Genomic DNA, 18,574 nt, shown 5'->3' on the forward strand with positions numbered 1-18,574 from the left:
GCAACCCTGCATGTGGTCACCTTTTAGCGTCCGTTAGTTGCATCCGATTTATCATAGTAATACAATAGGCTATTTATAAATATCTTGGGACCAGTTAATTAGTTTATAATTTAAAACAATATTTGGGCTGACTTTGAATTAGTCCCGGTTTACTTTTTAATCAAATGCGGGACAAGCACGAGAAAATAAGAGTACCGACACGAAACACGGAAAATAATTAAAGGAAAACACGAAGCACGCACATCGAACCAAACACGAGAAAACGAGAAAGAAAACGTCGAAACACGGAAACACGTGAAATAAAAAGGCCGAAAACGTTGCACGAAAATAACACTTTACCACCATACTAGATGTTGACACCTCATATTAGAACTTAAGTAGATGGTCAATTTCGTTTGCAAGGTTAAAGAAATCTTCAATTTGCTCTAATTTGCCTGTGAAGACCATAAAACCGTCATCCCTATTGACAATGTAATTTGATGTTTTCTCTCCATTGTCCTTATCTAAGATTTTAATGAATAGGGCAGACAGATGCAGATCTGTGCATGTTGGTGACAATGGGCGCTCCTATTATGTGTTTGTATAACAGTCCAATAAACTCAAATTCTAGTTTCTAAGAATTAATTTAACAAATGCAGTTAAATCTATTTTGTTGAGAATCTTTAAAGTATATTCTCCTATGTGTCAATAAATTCTAATGCATTGATAACATTTTTTTCTAAATTATCAATCATCATAAAATTATTTGTGTACATTGACGTACATCATAGGCAATAAGAATGCATACCTTTTTACCTCGTGTGACTCTATTTTATTAATGAAATTTTTTGTATCTTGAATGTAAAAGCTATGCCTCTTCAATAATTGGATGTTGGATGTGTACTAATTGATAATTTAGTCTTAGAAGCATGACTTTTTTAATTAGTTGTTAGTGGCTTTGAACTAGCTGTCAGTAACTGCGAGTACTCTCAGATCTGTACTTAGTGTCTATTTGTTGTTGGGATATACAAGCACCCGGCCACGTCCACTCTGTGTAGTATTTCTATTTGTATCCACACGAAAGAGAATTCTTTTTCAACTGATTTTTATAGTTAGTTCTTATGTTGTACTGTTACACCACTGTCCCAGGTTAGGGGGAGGGTTGGCATCCCACTAACATGTTTAACCCCGCCACATTCTGTGCTTGTTCCAAGTCAGGAGCCTGTAATTCAGTGGTTGTCGTTTGTTGATGTGTTACATATTTGTTTTTTGTCCATTTTTTGTACATAAATTAGGCCGTTAATTTCCTCTTTTGAATTGTTTTACATTTGTCATTTAGGGGTCTTTTATAGCTGACTATGCGGTATGGGCTTTGCTCATTGTTGAAGGCCATACGGTGACCTATAGTTGTTAATTTCTGTGTCATTTGGTCTCTTGTGGAGAGTTGTCTCATTGGCAATCATACCACATCTTCTTTTTTATATTTATAATTAGATCAAGTAAGTATCTCTCGCAGGAGAGTTACACTTATTGAAGATTGGTCGGTAATGAACATTAATGTGTTCTGCTAGCTGACTGTGACCAGTTCGCAATGCCTCATTACTTATTTCTAGATTAATTTTATGAATTTTTGAAAGAAGGTTCATGTGTCCTACATGTTTTGAATTATTATTATTCTTTAAGAAATTATACGTCTGGGAATCTTTTTTTTTTCTCTCCTTGCTTTATATTTAACACTTCTCTCAACATGCCAAAATTGTAATGATTTACAATAAAAAGAAAATATTATCCTCCACACACATGGCCAAGATAACACTGATATATAATTTCTTATTCAGTTGAATTAATAATTAGAATTAAAAAGTTCTAAGGTTCACGTATTGTCTTTTTTTTTTAAAAGAGCAACTTGTTTATATCATCGGACATTTGAATGTTCTAGATGCACAATTAACATATTGGATAGAAAATAAAAGGATATGGAGTAAATGTACATGGGACAAAATCGCACACAATACATAGAAAACATAGAAAATCATCAATGAATAGGGCTTTTATTCCTGTTCTACATCTTGACAGTTGATGTAGGGTCTTCAACAATGAACGAATCATTCCAATATTTCAACATTCAAAATTTTAGTTAAATCTCTCGTGCACACTAGACATGCTAGACGGGGCTATATATGTTCATATATAAACATCCCTGAGTACAGAAGTTGACGGAGTTATACGTTAAGTGTACATTAAACTTTTAGTACTGTCAAATGATATTCAAAATCAGCATGAATGTTGGTCTACATCTTTCATTAATTGAATAGCTGACAGATGATAAAACAGCGGGTGGTTATTGTTTAAATTCACACCTTAATATGGTTAGATAAGAACACAATAAACGATACTTGTACATAGCTTTTTCCTTCCAATAAATAAAATATGTATTATACATAATAAGTGTTTACGAGAAAGAAAAACAATTAAATCATTAATGTATCTTTTCCCGAACCCTACAAAACTTAAATAGCAATACACAAATGCTTTGCATTTCAAGTTAATTAATTCATCATCCAACTTTTAGTACAGCATTTCAAATTCACATTGTTTCCTTTGTCATTAGGTGTGTACTGCAAATAAGCTCTTTGTAATTCATTAGCAATTTTTCTAATCATACAAAATGTGTTTAAGTTCTGTCTATATATCTAAATTATCCGGATAATGTTTAAAATTTTTAATCGGGACTAAAATTCAATTTAACATTTTCATCATCATGAATTTATTTTAAACAATAATTGAAAAATGATTAATATTATTATTTTTTTTTTTTTTTAAGTTTCGACGCTATCTTATATCAAACATTTTCTGTCTTTCCCAATATGGTACGTATAGATATCGTTTCAGTTCTTTACAATATACGTATACATGAACTGACGTTTGATAACGAAATAATCACCATATTCAAACTTCCAGGGACACCATCAAATGCAAACTTAAAATATTTTTTTTGGCACCTTCAGAAAGAAGAATTATACAAAAATAACATGGGACATGGCGAAATAATGTCACTGCAATAATGAATTTTATAGGAATTTTTTACTACCACTCATCATCATTGAATTTGGTTAAGTTATGTAGGAAAAACGTATCTTTTCATGGGAAATTTTCAAATCATTAGGGACACCACTTTTAAATAACATAAAATAATTTTTTTACATCAAAATAAAGATAAAGATAATAACTTTTTCACCTGCTATGGCAATAGTTTATGATTGTACAAATAAAATGTTGACAAATCATTTTAAAGCAACTGTCATGTTTTTTCCATATACAACAATGTTAAATTTTATCAGTCCAGAAGTGCTCCCTTGTTATTCACTGATAACGTTACCCCCTGCTGAGCTGTCCCTGATTCTTGTGTATGATCCTTTAATTAGATAATAATCTATTTTTATTAATGTATATATTTCAATACATTACATTGTGTAGATAAAAGTTGTTGACATTTTATAGATAAGTTACAAATCTATATTAGTTTGTGACAAATGAAAGAAAAATATATTTGGAACTATTAATTATATCTGATTATAATTTGAAAATAGATATACACTGTATTACATCATATCTAATTTTAGAGAACTATTAATCATATCTAATGTTTTTTTCATCATGCTTATAAGATATTGATTGATAATTGGTATATAGTTTAATCATGACAAGTTACAGATCAAGTTTATTAAATTTTTGTTTCGTTCTAATAATTTTGTGCAGAGTTATGGTCCTTTGACTTGAAAAATTCACTCATATAATCAGTTTTCCACACTGTTTTTAGTCATGCTTGAAGATATTGACTTGATATTTACTTTTTGTTTACACCATGACAAGTTATAGAACAAGTTAGCATTTTGTTCCAGTATAATGAAGTTTTACCCGGTAGGGGACTATGTATTGCCATGCAATACTCTCAGAATGCTTGTTGATTTAGCCCTTGACATAAAATGGTAGAATTTATGACAGGCAAAAAATGGCTGACATGTATATAGTTTATATTTTGATGCCAATGCAGCAATTCAATTGGTTGTATTTAAATTTCAGGGTGGACCATCTTTATTAACTGATGAAGAGATTATAATTCTAGTCAAGTCCCGCCATATACCAGCATACAAATTAGAAATTATGTTGAATGATTTTGAAAGAGGTGTAGTAATAAGGTATGTCATGGCCATTTACTTGTAAGTTAGAGATACTTTCATTGAAATACAACACTGTATGATGTAAAAGGCAAATTTATGCATGCAAGTTTGGCAGTTTAAAACATCTTTTTCTTATTGTTTATTGGGTAGCTTACTTGGAATCCTAACAAACAAATCACATTGCTAGGAACAGTAGAAATTGGTCTAATTTCAGCACTAAGTATATTAATGTTTGGTTTGTTATAAAAGAAACTATGGATTTTGGGGTGACATTAGTTAAAATGAAATATCACCGCTGACCATTAATACAACAAAACGTCTTTTAAGGAGACATACAAATGGCATTAGTAGTACTTTGATGTAACATTTAAATGACATATGTACAATCAATGCTTTAAATTTAATTTTTTTTTCAGGAGGGAAATGTTATTGAATAGCTTGAAGCAGAGCAGAGTATTAGATAACCTACCTTACTCAGATTATGCTTATGAATATGTAAGTAAAGTGACTTTATAGCTATTGTAATTTCTTGTTTCAGTCAAACCTGTCAAGCTATATATACATGATATATTGTTAGGAACAACCAACTAACTTTCACTTCACATTTATAACAGGTACTATCCCCTTCAACCATTTTCTTCTTTTTGGATTTAAATTAATGAGGTATATTTTAAGTACAAAAGTAGCAAAGGAATTCACAGATTAACATCTAGGAAAAAGTTCTACTCACTATTACAAGATTAGATACACAATAATTATATGCCTAATTACACAAGTATAACGATCTAGAGTTATATTTATACAATTTTACAAGTTTATGAAATAAAATAAAAAACACATTGATTTATGGCAATTTGATATACAGAAGGAATCCATATAGTTAATCCTGAATTAAATATATTTTATAATCATCTTAAAACTTCCCGTTTATTTTTCTTCTCTGAAAATCAGGCATTGAAACTCAATGCTATTCAGACAGAGTTAAGATGCACCAAAGGTTAAGTCTACAATACCCTTCCCTTTTCACGAATGTGACCTACCGAATTAGACTATTTACCGGATTTGTATTAACATAAGCAACACGTCGGGTGCCACCTGTGGAGCAGGATCTGCTTACCCTTCCAGAGCACCTGAGATCACCCCCAGTTTTTGGTGGGGTTCGTGTTGCTTAGTCTTTAGTTTTCTATGTTGTGTCATCTGTACTATTATTTGTCTGTTTGTCTTTTTATTTTTGGCCATGGCGTTGTCAGTTTGTTTTCGATCTATGAGTTTGACTGTCCCTCTGGTATCTTTCTTCCCTCTTTTAAGTCACTTAACCCAAGCTGAATCTGCTGAGCCATATTGATTTCAGTGCATGTACCTGTAAACATCTTTACTTTTGAATTAGCACTTGATAAATTCATATTGCTACAAAAAAAACTAAACTGACCTAATTCAATGAACTTTTAGATGTTGTAACGATATTATTCTTGGTTTTGCATCTTGTTAGGTGAATGGTGCTTGTTGTGAAAATGTGATAGGTTATATGCCAGTACCTGTTGGTGTAGCAGGACCTTTATTGTTGAATGGAAAACTTTTCCATGTTCCCATGGCAACAACAGAAGGCTGTCTAGTAGCTAGTACTAACAGAGGATGTAAAGCTCTTGAGGTAATGTACAATGTTTTGTTTCAACTTTAAGAGACATCAATTTACACTACATAATTAAATTTTTGTGCAAGCGAGCAAGCTTAGCGAAGTTTTATGTACTACATGTATTTAAATGTTATGAACTTAATTATTTATCAACAAGAAATTATAGAATTTTTTTTTTTTTTTAAATCATTAATTGCAAGGACAGTTTTTTATGGGAAGATGAGGGCTTAGTACTCGCTTAAAATTGGTGAAAAAAAATAAAACTTTTGTATTGGAAATATGTCATAAAGGCCACATCCCTAAATTATATTTTGGTTTAAAACCTGAATCAATCATAAATAAAAGGAGATGTGAGGTATATGTCAATGAGACAGCAACCCAATGCCAAAAATAACACAAAAGATATGAAATGTTGTGATTAATGCTGAATATGCTATTGTATGTCAATGGCTGAACAATTACAAGTATTATATAAATTCTTTAAACAGGACATAAACACATAGGACACCACAATTGAATATTGACCATTGAAAATCTGAGGACAAGCTAACAAGCAAACAATGTTAATTATAACAAAAATAAGTGACTTTTTTGGTAAAATTATAAATCAGTAGCATTTAATTTTTCAGTATTTTTAGCATAGAAAGTATGATCTGAATGATTATTCAATTTACCTATAACTTTATAACATTTATCAGCAAAGTGGTGGAGTTACAAGTGTGGTTATAAATGATGGAATGACAAGGGCACCTGTTGTTAGATTTTCTTCTGCCAAGAGAGCTAGGTATTATGAATACGTAAAAAACATTTATTTTCTATTGATATATGTATGTACAAGGCTTAGAAACAGTTAAGAATATAAAACACGCTACTGTTTTGTATCTTGTTTTGTTCCAAGTACAAACAAACTTTATCTCAGTATCAGTGTATGGTTATTCCTTTCATGATGATCAACTTATAAAAACTATGCAGAAGATAATACTTATATGAAAATTTTAAATTGGCATATGAAGAAGAAGGCTTGAAAGATCCATGAACAATGTATTCATTTGCAGGCTCATAAATACCACTATACAAAGGTATATTGTTAACATCACAGATAAGGTACAAGGTTTTATATTTAAAGGGGCATTAGCTTCAAAATCATGTTCACCGATTTGACTCAAATTCTCATATTTGATTTATAACATACTAAAACGTATATCTAAATTAGAATAAGTCTGAAATAAACAGTTAACAATGCATGTACTCGATAATATTTATCAGAATTTCATGTATATTTTAGTCTAGACACCATCTAATTAACTATTGAGATGACCTCCGAAGACTGCCGATGGTCACATAACCTGATATAAACATCATCATAAATATAAACATAAACATAAATATAAATAGATAGCGACCTTGTGCAATTGGATTTTTCTATGTCTGTTTGATTTAATGTTATAGGTTAAAAAAATATTTAATTATCGTTTATACCTGTATAAGAATGATTTTTTGTGGATTGAATCAGTCAAGGAAATGGTTCATCTTTGTTTCACTTTCAATGTTGACATTCTTATCCTTTAAGTGTCTAAACACGACTAAAACATGCGTAACCAATCTCTAGCTAATGGTTAAATTGAAGGTCACATGAATACGGATTCAATGAGGTCGAATTATTCACTTGCAAGTGAATAAGCGATGTTTCTTTGTTTATTTTGACAAAATTGAACCAAATTGGCTGCTAAAAGCAAATTATTATTTCATTATTTCACTTTTATTAATGATTGAACCAAACTAAATCATATTCTAATTTTTTTCATATCTCGTAGCTAATACCTCTTTAATTTGAAACTATATATATCACAGATGTTTATATACATAAAGTAACTCCTTAGATAACATGGTTGCAGTATGAAATAAGTGAAGAAAGCATGATGGTCAACAGATACATTTTGAGTTATTATATGCATTGTACTTGATTTGTAATACATTGTATACCATGTTTAACGAAGGATACATGAGTTAAAAATAATGTTTTTCATTCTTTTAGTGAAGTGAAGAAATGGTTAGAAGATAAAGACAATCAAGATAAAGTAAAAGAAAGTTTTGATATGACTAGCAGGTATATATAGAACATTTAAAAAGTTATAAATTTAATGAAAATTTATACTACAGATACTAAAATTGTGTAATAAAATATCAAGAGTGGTTAAGATATGACTGTCTTTGAGAAAGCATATTCACATGAACATATTATAAGATGATTGTTATACAACTAGCATAAATTTTGTCTGCTTGTATTATTTCAGGTTTGCAAGACTTACTAATTTACATATTGTACAAGCAGGAAAACTTTTATACATCAGGTTTATAGCTGTTACAGGTGATGCCATGGGCATGAATATGTTATCAAAGGTATGCTATATCCACCCAATATTTTTTGTCAGTTTATGTCTTATAGAGGAAAATTTTAGAGAAGAATAATTTTTTATTGCGGAAATTGAACACATAGATCATTGTAGGAAATCAGTTTTATGTAAATTTTTAAACAAAAATTTTGATATCTTATTGTAAAAAAAATGTAGGACTAAGAACATTGATTGATTTATTGTTGGTATTTATAACTACTTTAAACATTCTTAGGTATATCAAGATGGGAAGTTTTCATTGGGGAGAAAGCTTGAGAGAACCACTTACCTCAGGCAGGAAAACTGGCATTCCTAGTCAATTAAGATCAGAGTCAAACTTTCAATTTCAATGTTGGCAGGCTAATGACCACTGTTGATGATCTACTTAGACCACTCAGACACATAGGCCCCTTTAATTTGTTTTTATGTTCAAAATAGAGGTGATTGTTCCTATTGGTCAGAAGATGACACTCATTTATCAGGCTTGGTTTTTATCTTTGCACTTGTGATCATTGGCTAGAAATAGCCATAAATGAATATGACTGAACCAGAAAACTTGATGTAAGAAGGACAAAACATTTATTTTTAAAATTGATTTTTTATTGCCATCAGTATAACAGTAATGGCCTTGTTGCATATTTTTGTAACATATGAAATAGATTTCTTTTTCAATTTTAGGGATCTGAAAAAGCCCTGGCAATGCTATCAATAGAGTTTGCAGATATGGAAATTTTAAGTTTAAGTGGAAACTTCTGTACCGACAAGAAAGCTGCTGCTGTGAATTGGTAAGTGTGAAAGTTTATTTCCATAAAATTATAAAAATGGTTATGCTTTTTATATAAAATGAAGATAATCTCCTTGCATAAGATTGACTCTGTTCAATCATAATAAAGCCTTCCAGTTCTATTCTTAAGTTAATTATTGAAAGAAAATGAAAGTTTTTTTCAAATATTCATTCACTAAGCTTTGTTTGAAAATAGATTATTTCCAGGCTTTAATTTTTGTGTAAAGATTGCATGAAATGCAATCAAAAAACCCTATGGTACTGACTTGATATCTTTATCTTCCAATGTTGATCACTACCTTCCTTGGATAGTTCAAACAAAATAGTGCAGCGAAGATATCTTTATTTAGATCCTATCCAGTCAATGTCATGCAATATGTTGATAATATGTTATACTTTGATATTTAAGTTACAGTATGATGTGTATTTGAATTACCATACTTGTCAAGAAAACATTTTTTTTATTAAAAAATACGTAAGTAATGCATGATGTATGAATCTGCTCAACTACAAATGTACCATCATGAACAAAGGAAGATAACTCGAACTCAAATTTTTAATTTGCATATCAAAATACAATTCAATGTTTTATTTAAAAATTCACAAAATTGCAAAATGAAAGCAATCTTTTACCTACAGTACTCACAAGCACTTTATTGTTTTATAGTAGCATTCGTTTGCTTTTTTTATCCTTTTTTTGGAAAATCACTTGGTTTAAAGAAAACAATTTAATTTGAAATGACATAAAAAGCATTGAGTGGGTGGCGCATATTCGCCTTGGACACATTTTCGCCGTTTTGCTATTTTTTCTGTAAAATTTGTGTGCCTTTATCCAATACTTGTCTAAATAGATGTTAAAGGCTGTTTGTAATGTTACAACTGTTGATTTTCCTCTTTACCCCATTTCCAAGGTTATTCGCACATATTGAGAAATACGCCGGTGTTTTTAAATGATTTTGGCAATTATGTAAGATTTATATGGCAATCATGCGCAGTCTTAAAGTAAATATTTGTGAGAAAAATCGTATAGGAATGATCTCTCAAGCTAATTCATGTAATTGCAAACATTCGTTTTTATAATATACCAGGATAATGAGGATGGTCATATCATACATTGCGGCGAAAATGTGTCCCCCATGGTACACGAACAACTTGATTTCCTCTTGAGTTTACGTTCGTTTTTAGAACAATTAACCAATGTTTGGAAGATAAATTCTTTATCAAACATTTTTTTCATATAGTTAAATTTCTGAAACCTTCATAAAAAGTTCCAAATATTCGAATGTAGGTCGGATGTAAGTGGAAATGAACGAATTATGCGGCGAATATGGGTCTCTCACTCTATATCTATTGTTGTCTAGAGTTTCAATTATTAATATTCCTTGAAAAACTATTTCTTTGGTGCCATTTTAGTGTTAACTTGTTAATTATGAAATATCCATTGAATGCTGTGGGGGGAATGTACAATGAGATTCTCAAAAGATTTATGAACATTCAAGTAGGGTGTAGGTTTAAATTGTATTGGTCAACTCAGGATGATTAAGGTGACATGTGTTTGGATTTGTATGGGGGAAATTTCTTTGACATTACCCAGTAACATGTAATTATCTAAAACTGCTTGTAATTTCGACCACTGGACACTATCAGCCATTTATCAGTAAGTCACAAGTGTCATGTATATTATAAATATATGATACTAGTACATGTATTGTGACAAGATCATGCCATATATCCTGCCCATTATATATGTTTAGTGTACTTTTCATTACAGGTTAGAAGGCAGAGGCAAATCTGCAGTCTGTGAGGCTGTTATACCTGCTCATGTAGTGGAAAAATTACTGAAGACAACTGTACAAGCATTAGTGGACTTAAACATTAGTAAAAACCTGGTTGGTTCAGCTATGGCAGGGAGCATAGGAGGATTCAATGCACATGCAGCAAATATTGTAACAGCCATTTTTATTGCTACAGGACAGGTAAAATAGTTACTAGTTATAAAAAGTTACATTACATATTAACAATCTCGAAAAGACTTTCAGAAAAGTGATAGAAAGGTACCTTTACTTACAGTGAATGATGCAATAAAAAAACTAGTACATAAAGGTCATCCACAGGACCAAAGAAAGATGACATTATAAGAGAGGTGATCATTGAATTGAAGTTCAAAATGCCTTTGTATTACTACATCTGGACTGTTAGAGGGTGACCTGCCAAACAGGTTTCTACTTAATGCCTATGTATTACTACATCTGGACTATTAGAGGGTGACCTGCCAAACAGGTTTATACTTAATGCCTTTGTATTACTACATCTGGACTGTTAGAGGGTGACCTGCCAAACAGGCTTATACTTAATGCCTATGTATTACTACATCTGGACTGTTAGAGGGTGACCTGCCAAACAGGTTTATACTTAATGCCTATGTATTACTACATCTGGACTGTTAGAGGGTGACCTGCCAAACAGGTTTATACTTAATGCCTATGTATTACTACATCTGGACTGTTAGAGGGTGACCTGCCAAACAGGTTTATACTTAATGCCTATGTATTACTACATCTGGACTGTTAGAGGGTGACCTGCCAAACAGGTTTATACTTAATGCCTATGTATTACTACATCTGGACTGTTAGAGGGTGACCTGCCAAACAGGTTTATACTTAATGCCTATGTATTACTACATCTGGACTGTTAGAGGGTGACCTGCCAAACAGGTTTATACTTAAAAGAAGTAACCTTAATAACTGATTTGACTGTAAAAATAAAATTATTTTGTGGACAATGTTTTAGGGTCAATGTTAAATATTTTATGTTTATACTATGTCAGAGTGTGGCATATATAATTTAATTTGGCGTCACTAACTGATTTTTTGTATTTCTACGTTGAATTGAACATTTATGATATTTATGAGGATGAGAAACAATAACCTTGTACAGTTATTAGAAAAGGTTCCAACTCCTTCAGGCAAAGTTGACTTTAGATAGATGTGGCTATTTATTTTAGTTGAGCACTCCACATGTTTAGGTACTTAAACATCTTTTAGCTTTCAAATTTTTGGTTTTTTCAAAAGCACTTCAGATGCAGCAAATTTATATAAAGTGTTATTTCATTTATATATTTGCTTCTGATAGAGTTTACAATATTGTCTTACTATTGCAGGATCCAGCACAGAATGTGACTAGTTCAAATTGTATAACTCTGATGGAAGCTACAGGAGAAAACAACTCTGATCTTCATATTACTTGTACCATGCCTTGTTTAGAGGTGGGAACAATAGGAGGAGGCACAGTGCTGCAACCTCAGTCAGCTTGTTTAGAGGTCAGTTTAAAAAGTAAAAATTATACATACACACCCATCCCTTTAATGTAAACATTACAAGATGACAGATTCCTTCATTCATAGTTGATTGTGGAGAGCTATGAATGTACTTTGATCACAACTTTTGCTAAGTCCATACTTATTTTGATTTCCAAAGCTCTAACCTTCTTTGTGATTGTTTCAAGAAAAGCAGTTCAACACAGCATATTCAAAATGTTTCAAATTGGGATAAGCAAGATAAAAAAACAAATAACTAAAAAGGTTTTAAATATTTTCAACTTACAAATTTTATCATAATGAAAATAAAAAGAAATGTGATAGTGAATTGTCTCAAGTAACCATATCATTATAAACAGACTGACATAACCTTTTCATAGTCCTGAGCTGTAGAAGGCAATTCATTCAAATTCATGTATTTTTAGGTTTTACATCCATCGATAATTTTGTGGTTACATTTTTTTAGCAAAATATTTTTAATGATAAAATTACTTATGCACTAGATATTAAACTTTTTAATCAATTTTGAATTCTAGAAAAGATATTTGAGTGAATGAATTAAATTATCATATAAATGTATGTTTATTTATAGATGTTGGGAGTATGTGGGTCTTGTACAGAAAATCCCGGCGAGAATGCCAAGCTTTTAGCCAGTATTATATGTGGAACTGTATTAGCTGGAGAATTATCTTTAATGTCTGCATTAGCTGCGGGACATCTTGTCAGAAGTCATCTAAAACATAACAGGTAAAGTGTTATACTTTAATGATATTCTAATGTCAGCATTGGCTGTCCAACATATTGTACAAAAGTCCAGGTAAAGTGCAACACGTCAATGTAACTTATTAACGAACTTAAATGTTATGTTATTATAGTTTATATGTCTCAAAATTTAAAAAGCAATGACACAATGAACAAACTGCACAGTCAAGTGACCAATAGGATGGCCTTTGACTGGAACAAGGAAAAATTGTAGAATTATGATGTTGTACTTGATTGTAGTGTTTTAGTAAAAACACATTTGAACACAATTAAATTTTATGTATGAATATTTAGAATATGTATAATTTTAAAAATAGATAAAAATTCTAAATATATGTATTCATAATAAATACTAATTTTGAATTCAATTTTTCTTCCAGATCAACAGTAAATGTCTTACCTAACCAGAGCTTGCCCAGTTCATCAGATTTGTCTCAGTCACCACAACATTCCCATGTCTTACCAAACCAGAGTTTGTCCAGCTCATCAGACATGTCTCAGTCATCACATCATTCCCATGCAGACAGTTCTCATAAACTTTTAGGTTGTTCAATAAATGTCATCAAAAGTGAACATAGTATATCAAATTCAGTGGATAGTAACAATACTCAAACCAAATCTAATAACTTTCTGTCACCTGTGTGTGATTCTCGTAGGAAATCCTGTGATACAACGAAATGTGGCAAATTCAATGAAAACAGTATTGAATTGTATTCAGACAAAGATTGTTCAAATAAAAAGGATAAGATATCATGACAAAGCAGTTAATTAGGAATTTCATGTTTTGTTATCGAAAATACGGTGGCATTTTAGCTTTGTGTATCAGTTTTAAAGTGGTGAATGTAATGTAAGAATGTGATGTTGGAATTCATAAAATAAACACATGTGGTAACCTTGTGTCTATAATGATTATAAGGGCCCTTTGATTATCAGCTTCTGCTTTATTGTAACAAAGTTTTCCATCGCAAATAGTTGAGCATGTGAAAAGGAAATGAATTGATAGAGCCATGATATTTTTTTTTTATTTTCCATGCATTCCAATTTATTAAGTCTAGTGAACTTTTCCTTAACAGTTGTTTAAAAATGATTTGTTGTATTAATTTGTACTTTAAGAATCATTTATTACTATTTACCTTTTGAAGTTTCATATGACTTTAAGACAAACTGTATTCCTGCCTATACAACACTAGTTGAACAAGCAAATTGTATTGTGTGTGATCTTGACAATAATTTTGTCTGTGTAAAGGCATTTATGCCTACTTAAGAGTTGTTGCCCTTTCTAAAAAAAACAAAGTAAGAAACAAAGTTTTTCATTTGAAAAAGGACTGTTGGTTACATTTTTAGCTCACCTGGCCCAAAGGGCCAAGTGAGCTTTTCTGATCACTTGGCGTCCGTCGTCCGTCGTCGTTAACTTCTTGGCCAAATTAAACCAAACTTGGCCACAATCATCATTGGGGTATCTAGTTTAAAAAATGTGTCCGGTGACCCGGCCAACCAACCAAGATGGCCGCCATGGCTAAAAATAGAACATAGGGGTAAAATGTAGATTTTGGCTTATATCTCTGAAACCAAAGCATTTAGAGCAAATCTGGGGTAAAATTGTTTATCAGGTCAAGATCTATCTGCCCTCAAATTTTCAGATGAATCTGACAACCCGTTGTTGGGTTGCTGCCCCTGAATTGGTAATTTTAAGGAAATTTTGCCGTTTTTGGTTATTATCTTGAATATTATTACAGATAGAGATAAACTGTAAACAGCTATAATGTTCAGCAAAGTAAGATCTACAATTAAGTCAACTTGACCAAAATGGTCAGTTGACCCCTTAGGTAGTTATTGCCCTTTATAGTCAATTTTTAACCATTTTTCGTAAATTTTTGTAATCTTTTACAAAAATCTTCTCCTTTGAAACTTCTAAGACAAATTTAACCAAACTTGTCCACAATCATCATTAGGGTATCTAGTTTAAAAAAATATGTCTGATGACCCAGCCCGCGAACCAAGATGGCCGACATGGCTAAAAAATAGTACATAGGGTAAAATGCAGTTTTTGGCTCATATCTCTGAAACCTAAGCATTTAGAGCAAATCTGACAGAATAAAATTGTTTATAAGGTCAAGATTTATCTGCCCTGAAATTTTCAGACCAATCAGGCAACACGTTGTTGGGTTGCTGCCCCTGAATTGGTAATTTTAAGAACATTTTGCAGCTTTTGGTTATTATCTTGAATATTATTATAGATAGGGAAAAACTGTAAACAGCTAAATGTACAGCAAAGTAAGATTTACAAATAAGTCAACATGACCAAAATTGTCAATTGACCCCTTAAGGAGTTATTGCCCTTTATAGTCAATTTTTTACAATTTTCATAAATTTTGCAAATTTTTGTAAATTTGTACAAAATATTTTCCACTGTAACTACTGGGCCAAGTTCATTATAGATAGAGATAATTGTAAGCAGCAAGAATGTTCAGTAAAATAAGATCTACAAACACATCACCATCACCAAAACACAATTTTGTCATGAATCCATCTGTGTCCTTTGTTTAATATGCACATATACCAAGGTGAGCGACACAGGCTCTTTAGAGCCTCTAGTTTTCACTTGTTTGCTGAGTTGGATTTTTATTTTATTTTATCACAAATATTTTAGGTGTAATACCACCAAATCATAGTACGTCACATCTGGTTTCATACGAAAAAGGGTCGAAAAAAAATATTCCCTTGAATTTGACAGTTGTAGGAAATTAAGACTGCATTTCATTGCAGAAAAAAAATTCTGAGTCATAAACATCTATCTTGGGTGTTTCAAAGCACCATTTTTTTTGTTTGCTGTTTCTATGAAATATTTTGGAAACTTCAGGTGACATGGTTACTAAAGCTTGTTAACAGGAAAAAAAGGGGTGAAAATTTTATTGGTTTACTTCCGGTGATGGTTATTATCTTATATGCAATGAAATGTTATGTGAAATTTTCACTGTACTGGACAGGATAAAACTTTACTCATGCCAAGTATTTCTGTATTTGTCACAAAGATAAATTCTGCACAATTTTTTGAAAAATACCAATTGAACAAAGACTAATATGGGAAAACCAATGGTGGTATTACTCCAAAATGGGAAGCTGCACATGCACCTTTGACCTTGTATTTACTCTCATTTTTGTCAAGCCTGCGACAAAAAGTCGCAAAAAGGAGACATAGTGATCCTACATTCCGTTGGCGGCGGCGGCGGTGTCCACAAATATTCACGCTGTGGTTCAAGTTTTTGAAATTTTAATAACTTTCTTAAACTATCCTGGATTTCTACCAAACTTGAACAGAAGCTTGTTTACGATTATAAGATAGTATCCAGAATTAAATTTTGTAAAAAAAATCCTGTTTTTCCATATTTTACTTATAAATGGACTTAGTTTTTCTGCCAGTTAACATTACATTCACTCTGTGGTTAAAGTTTTTTAAATTTTAAGAACTTTCTTAAACTATCCTGGATTTGTACCAAACTTGGATAGAAGCTTGTTTATGATCATAAGATAGTATCCAGAAGTAAATTTTGTAAAAAAAAAATCCTGTTTATATGTATTTTACTTATAAATGGACTTAGTTTTTCTGCCAGTTAACATTACATTCACTCTGTGGTTAAAGTTTTTAAAATTTTAATAACTTTCTTAGACTATCCTGGATTTGTACCAAACTTAGACAGAAGCTTGTTTATGATCAAAAGCTAGTATCTAGAAGGAAATTTTGTAAAAATTATTTCCTGTTTTTCCATATATTACTTATAAATGGACTTAGTTTTTCTTCCAGTTAACATTACATACAGTCTGCAGTTAAAGTTTTTAAAACATTTATTAGATTCATAAACCATCCTGGATTTTTACCAAACTTGGATAGAAGCTTCTTACAATCAAAAGATAGTATCTAGAGGAAAATTTTTAATAATTTTTTCCCCATTTTTGTTGAGCCTGCGACTCACAGCAAAAGTAGGCGAGACACTGGGTTCCGTGGAACCCTTACGAATTTTTTTTAAATTTCATGCTATTTCACTCAAATATAGCAAACATGAAACATTCTGAGTGGATTGAGTCTCAAAAACACATTTTAGGGGAAATTGCCTTGAAATAGGGCTATACCATGAATATTAGTAGGCACAGCAAGCCAAACTCTGTGTTTTGGTGAGCTTTTTCTGACTTTTTCTCCTTATTTCCTATATTGGGCTATACTAGAAAACTGTTTCCTAAGTAATTCTTTAAGAAATATACAGTAATAAGTAAATGAAATGTTTTTTGAAGCAGTTACAACAAATTATTTACTGAAAGGGAACCATTTTATGTCCCTCTCTGGAACGCGGCGTAAACTTAAGTTTTACATAAGGACTTATTGAAACCTCCATGGAGTCAGTAAACTTTTATATGGATAGTTCATTCAGCTTGAACACTTCAATTACTCATTTATTATCACATTTCTTACATACCGGTAAATATGTGAAAGTTACCCCGAAATTTTGATTTATTAGCCTAAAAAGTAAAAATTTTGAGTGAAAAAGAGGTATAAATGGACCAAAAGAGACCTTATAATGAAGACAAAGAGGTACATTAGTGAATTTGACAGTTGTAGTTTTAACCCTGCATTTCTTTGCAGAAAAAAAATTCTGAGTCATAAACATATATCTTGGGTGTTTCAAAGCACCATTCTTTTTTTATTTGATGTTTCTATTAAATATTTTGGAAACTTCAGGTGACATGGTTACTAAAGCTTGTTAACAGGAAAAAAAGGGTTGAAAATTTGATTGGTTTACGGTGCTTCCGGTGATGGTTATCTTATATGCAATGAACTGTTATGTGAAATTTTCACCACAGATCACAACCTTTTTTGTGTTATCAACTTCTCTGGTTTTGACCCAGTTCTTTAAAACTCAAGATTGCACACAGATTGAAGATGTGCACCTTCTATTATGAAATTGTTTGAGGATTTTTTTCCCATTTTGAGCTTTCCCAAACTAGTGGAGTGGCAAATGTTGAAATAAATTACATAAATACCTCATGGAGTATTAATGTCTTAATATGTCTATCAATTATTCAACTTCAAAAAAAATATTTGTCGTAAATAAATGTGGTGCCAATGATGTTAAGGGGCATTAGCTGTCTTTATTTTCACCGATTTTACTCAAATTCTCATATTTGATTTATAACATACTAAAATGTATATCCAAGTTACCAAAAGTCTAAAATAAACAATTAACAATGCATGGACTCATTAATATGTATCAACATTTCGTGTGTATTTTTAGCTCACCTGGCCCGAAGGGCCCCATGTTAGCTTATGCCATCAATTGACGTCTGTCGTCTGTCGTCGTCATCATAAACTATTTCAAGAATCTTCTCCTCTGAAACTACTAGGCCAAATACCTTCAAACTTTAACTGAATGTTTCTTAGGGTATCTAGTTTATAAATTGTATCCGAATTTTGATCCATTAAAAAAAAGGCTGCCATGGCTAAAAATAGAACATAGGGGTCAAATGCAGTTTTTG

General features: G+C 31.5%; 1 protein-coding gene and 1 long non-coding RNA gene across 3 annotated transcripts in view; one reads left to right on the top strand and one right to left on the bottom strand.

Annotated features, from left to right (window-relative positions):
* LOC127734329 (3-hydroxy-3-methylglutaryl-coenzyme A reductase-like) overlaps window positions 1-13,945 on the top strand; it is a 45,557-nt gene extending 31,612 nt beyond the window's left edge. For both annotated transcript variants that reach the window (XM_052244174.1, XM_052244175.1), the window contains 11 exons: window positions 4,063-4,178; window positions 4,577-4,655; window positions 5,650-5,808; window positions 6,492-6,577; window positions 7,829-7,900; window positions 8,088-8,193; window positions 8,865-8,971; window positions 10,742-10,946; window positions 12,131-12,289; window positions 12,879-13,033; window positions 13,429-13,945. In XM_052244174.1, the coding sequence (XP_052100134.1) occupies window positions 4,063-4,178; window positions 4,577-4,655; window positions 5,650-5,808; window positions 6,492-6,577; window positions 7,829-7,900; window positions 8,088-8,193; window positions 8,865-8,971; window positions 10,742-10,946; window positions 12,131-12,289; window positions 12,879-13,033; window positions 13,429-13,804 (1,620 nt within the window). In that variant the 3' untranslated portion in view covers window positions 13,805-13,945. The remainder of the gene's footprint in view (window positions 1-4,062; window positions 4,179-4,576; window positions 4,656-5,649; window positions 5,809-6,491; window positions 6,578-7,828; window positions 7,901-8,087; window positions 8,194-8,864; window positions 8,972-10,741; window positions 10,947-12,130; window positions 12,290-12,878; window positions 13,034-13,428) is intronic.
* LOC127734348 (uncharacterized) lies at window positions 10,975-12,226 on the bottom strand. Its single transcript, XR_007997518.1, has 3 exons — window positions 11,364-12,226; window positions 11,240-11,301; window positions 10,975-11,177 (listed from the first exon to the last, which is right to left on the bottom strand). It is a non-coding gene; the product is annotated as an uncharacterized LOC127734348 (long non-coding RNA).
* Window positions 13,946-18,574: the final 4,629 nt, after the last annotated feature.

This window comes from Mytilus californianus, unplaced genomic scaffold (assembly GCF_021869535.1).
Source record: "Mytilus californianus isolate M0D057914Y unplaced genomic scaffold, xbMytCali1.0.p SCAF_3, whole genome shotgun sequence".
Taxonomy (NCBI): Eukaryota; Metazoa; Mollusca; class Bivalvia; order Mytilida; family Mytilidae; genus Mytilus; species Mytilus californianus.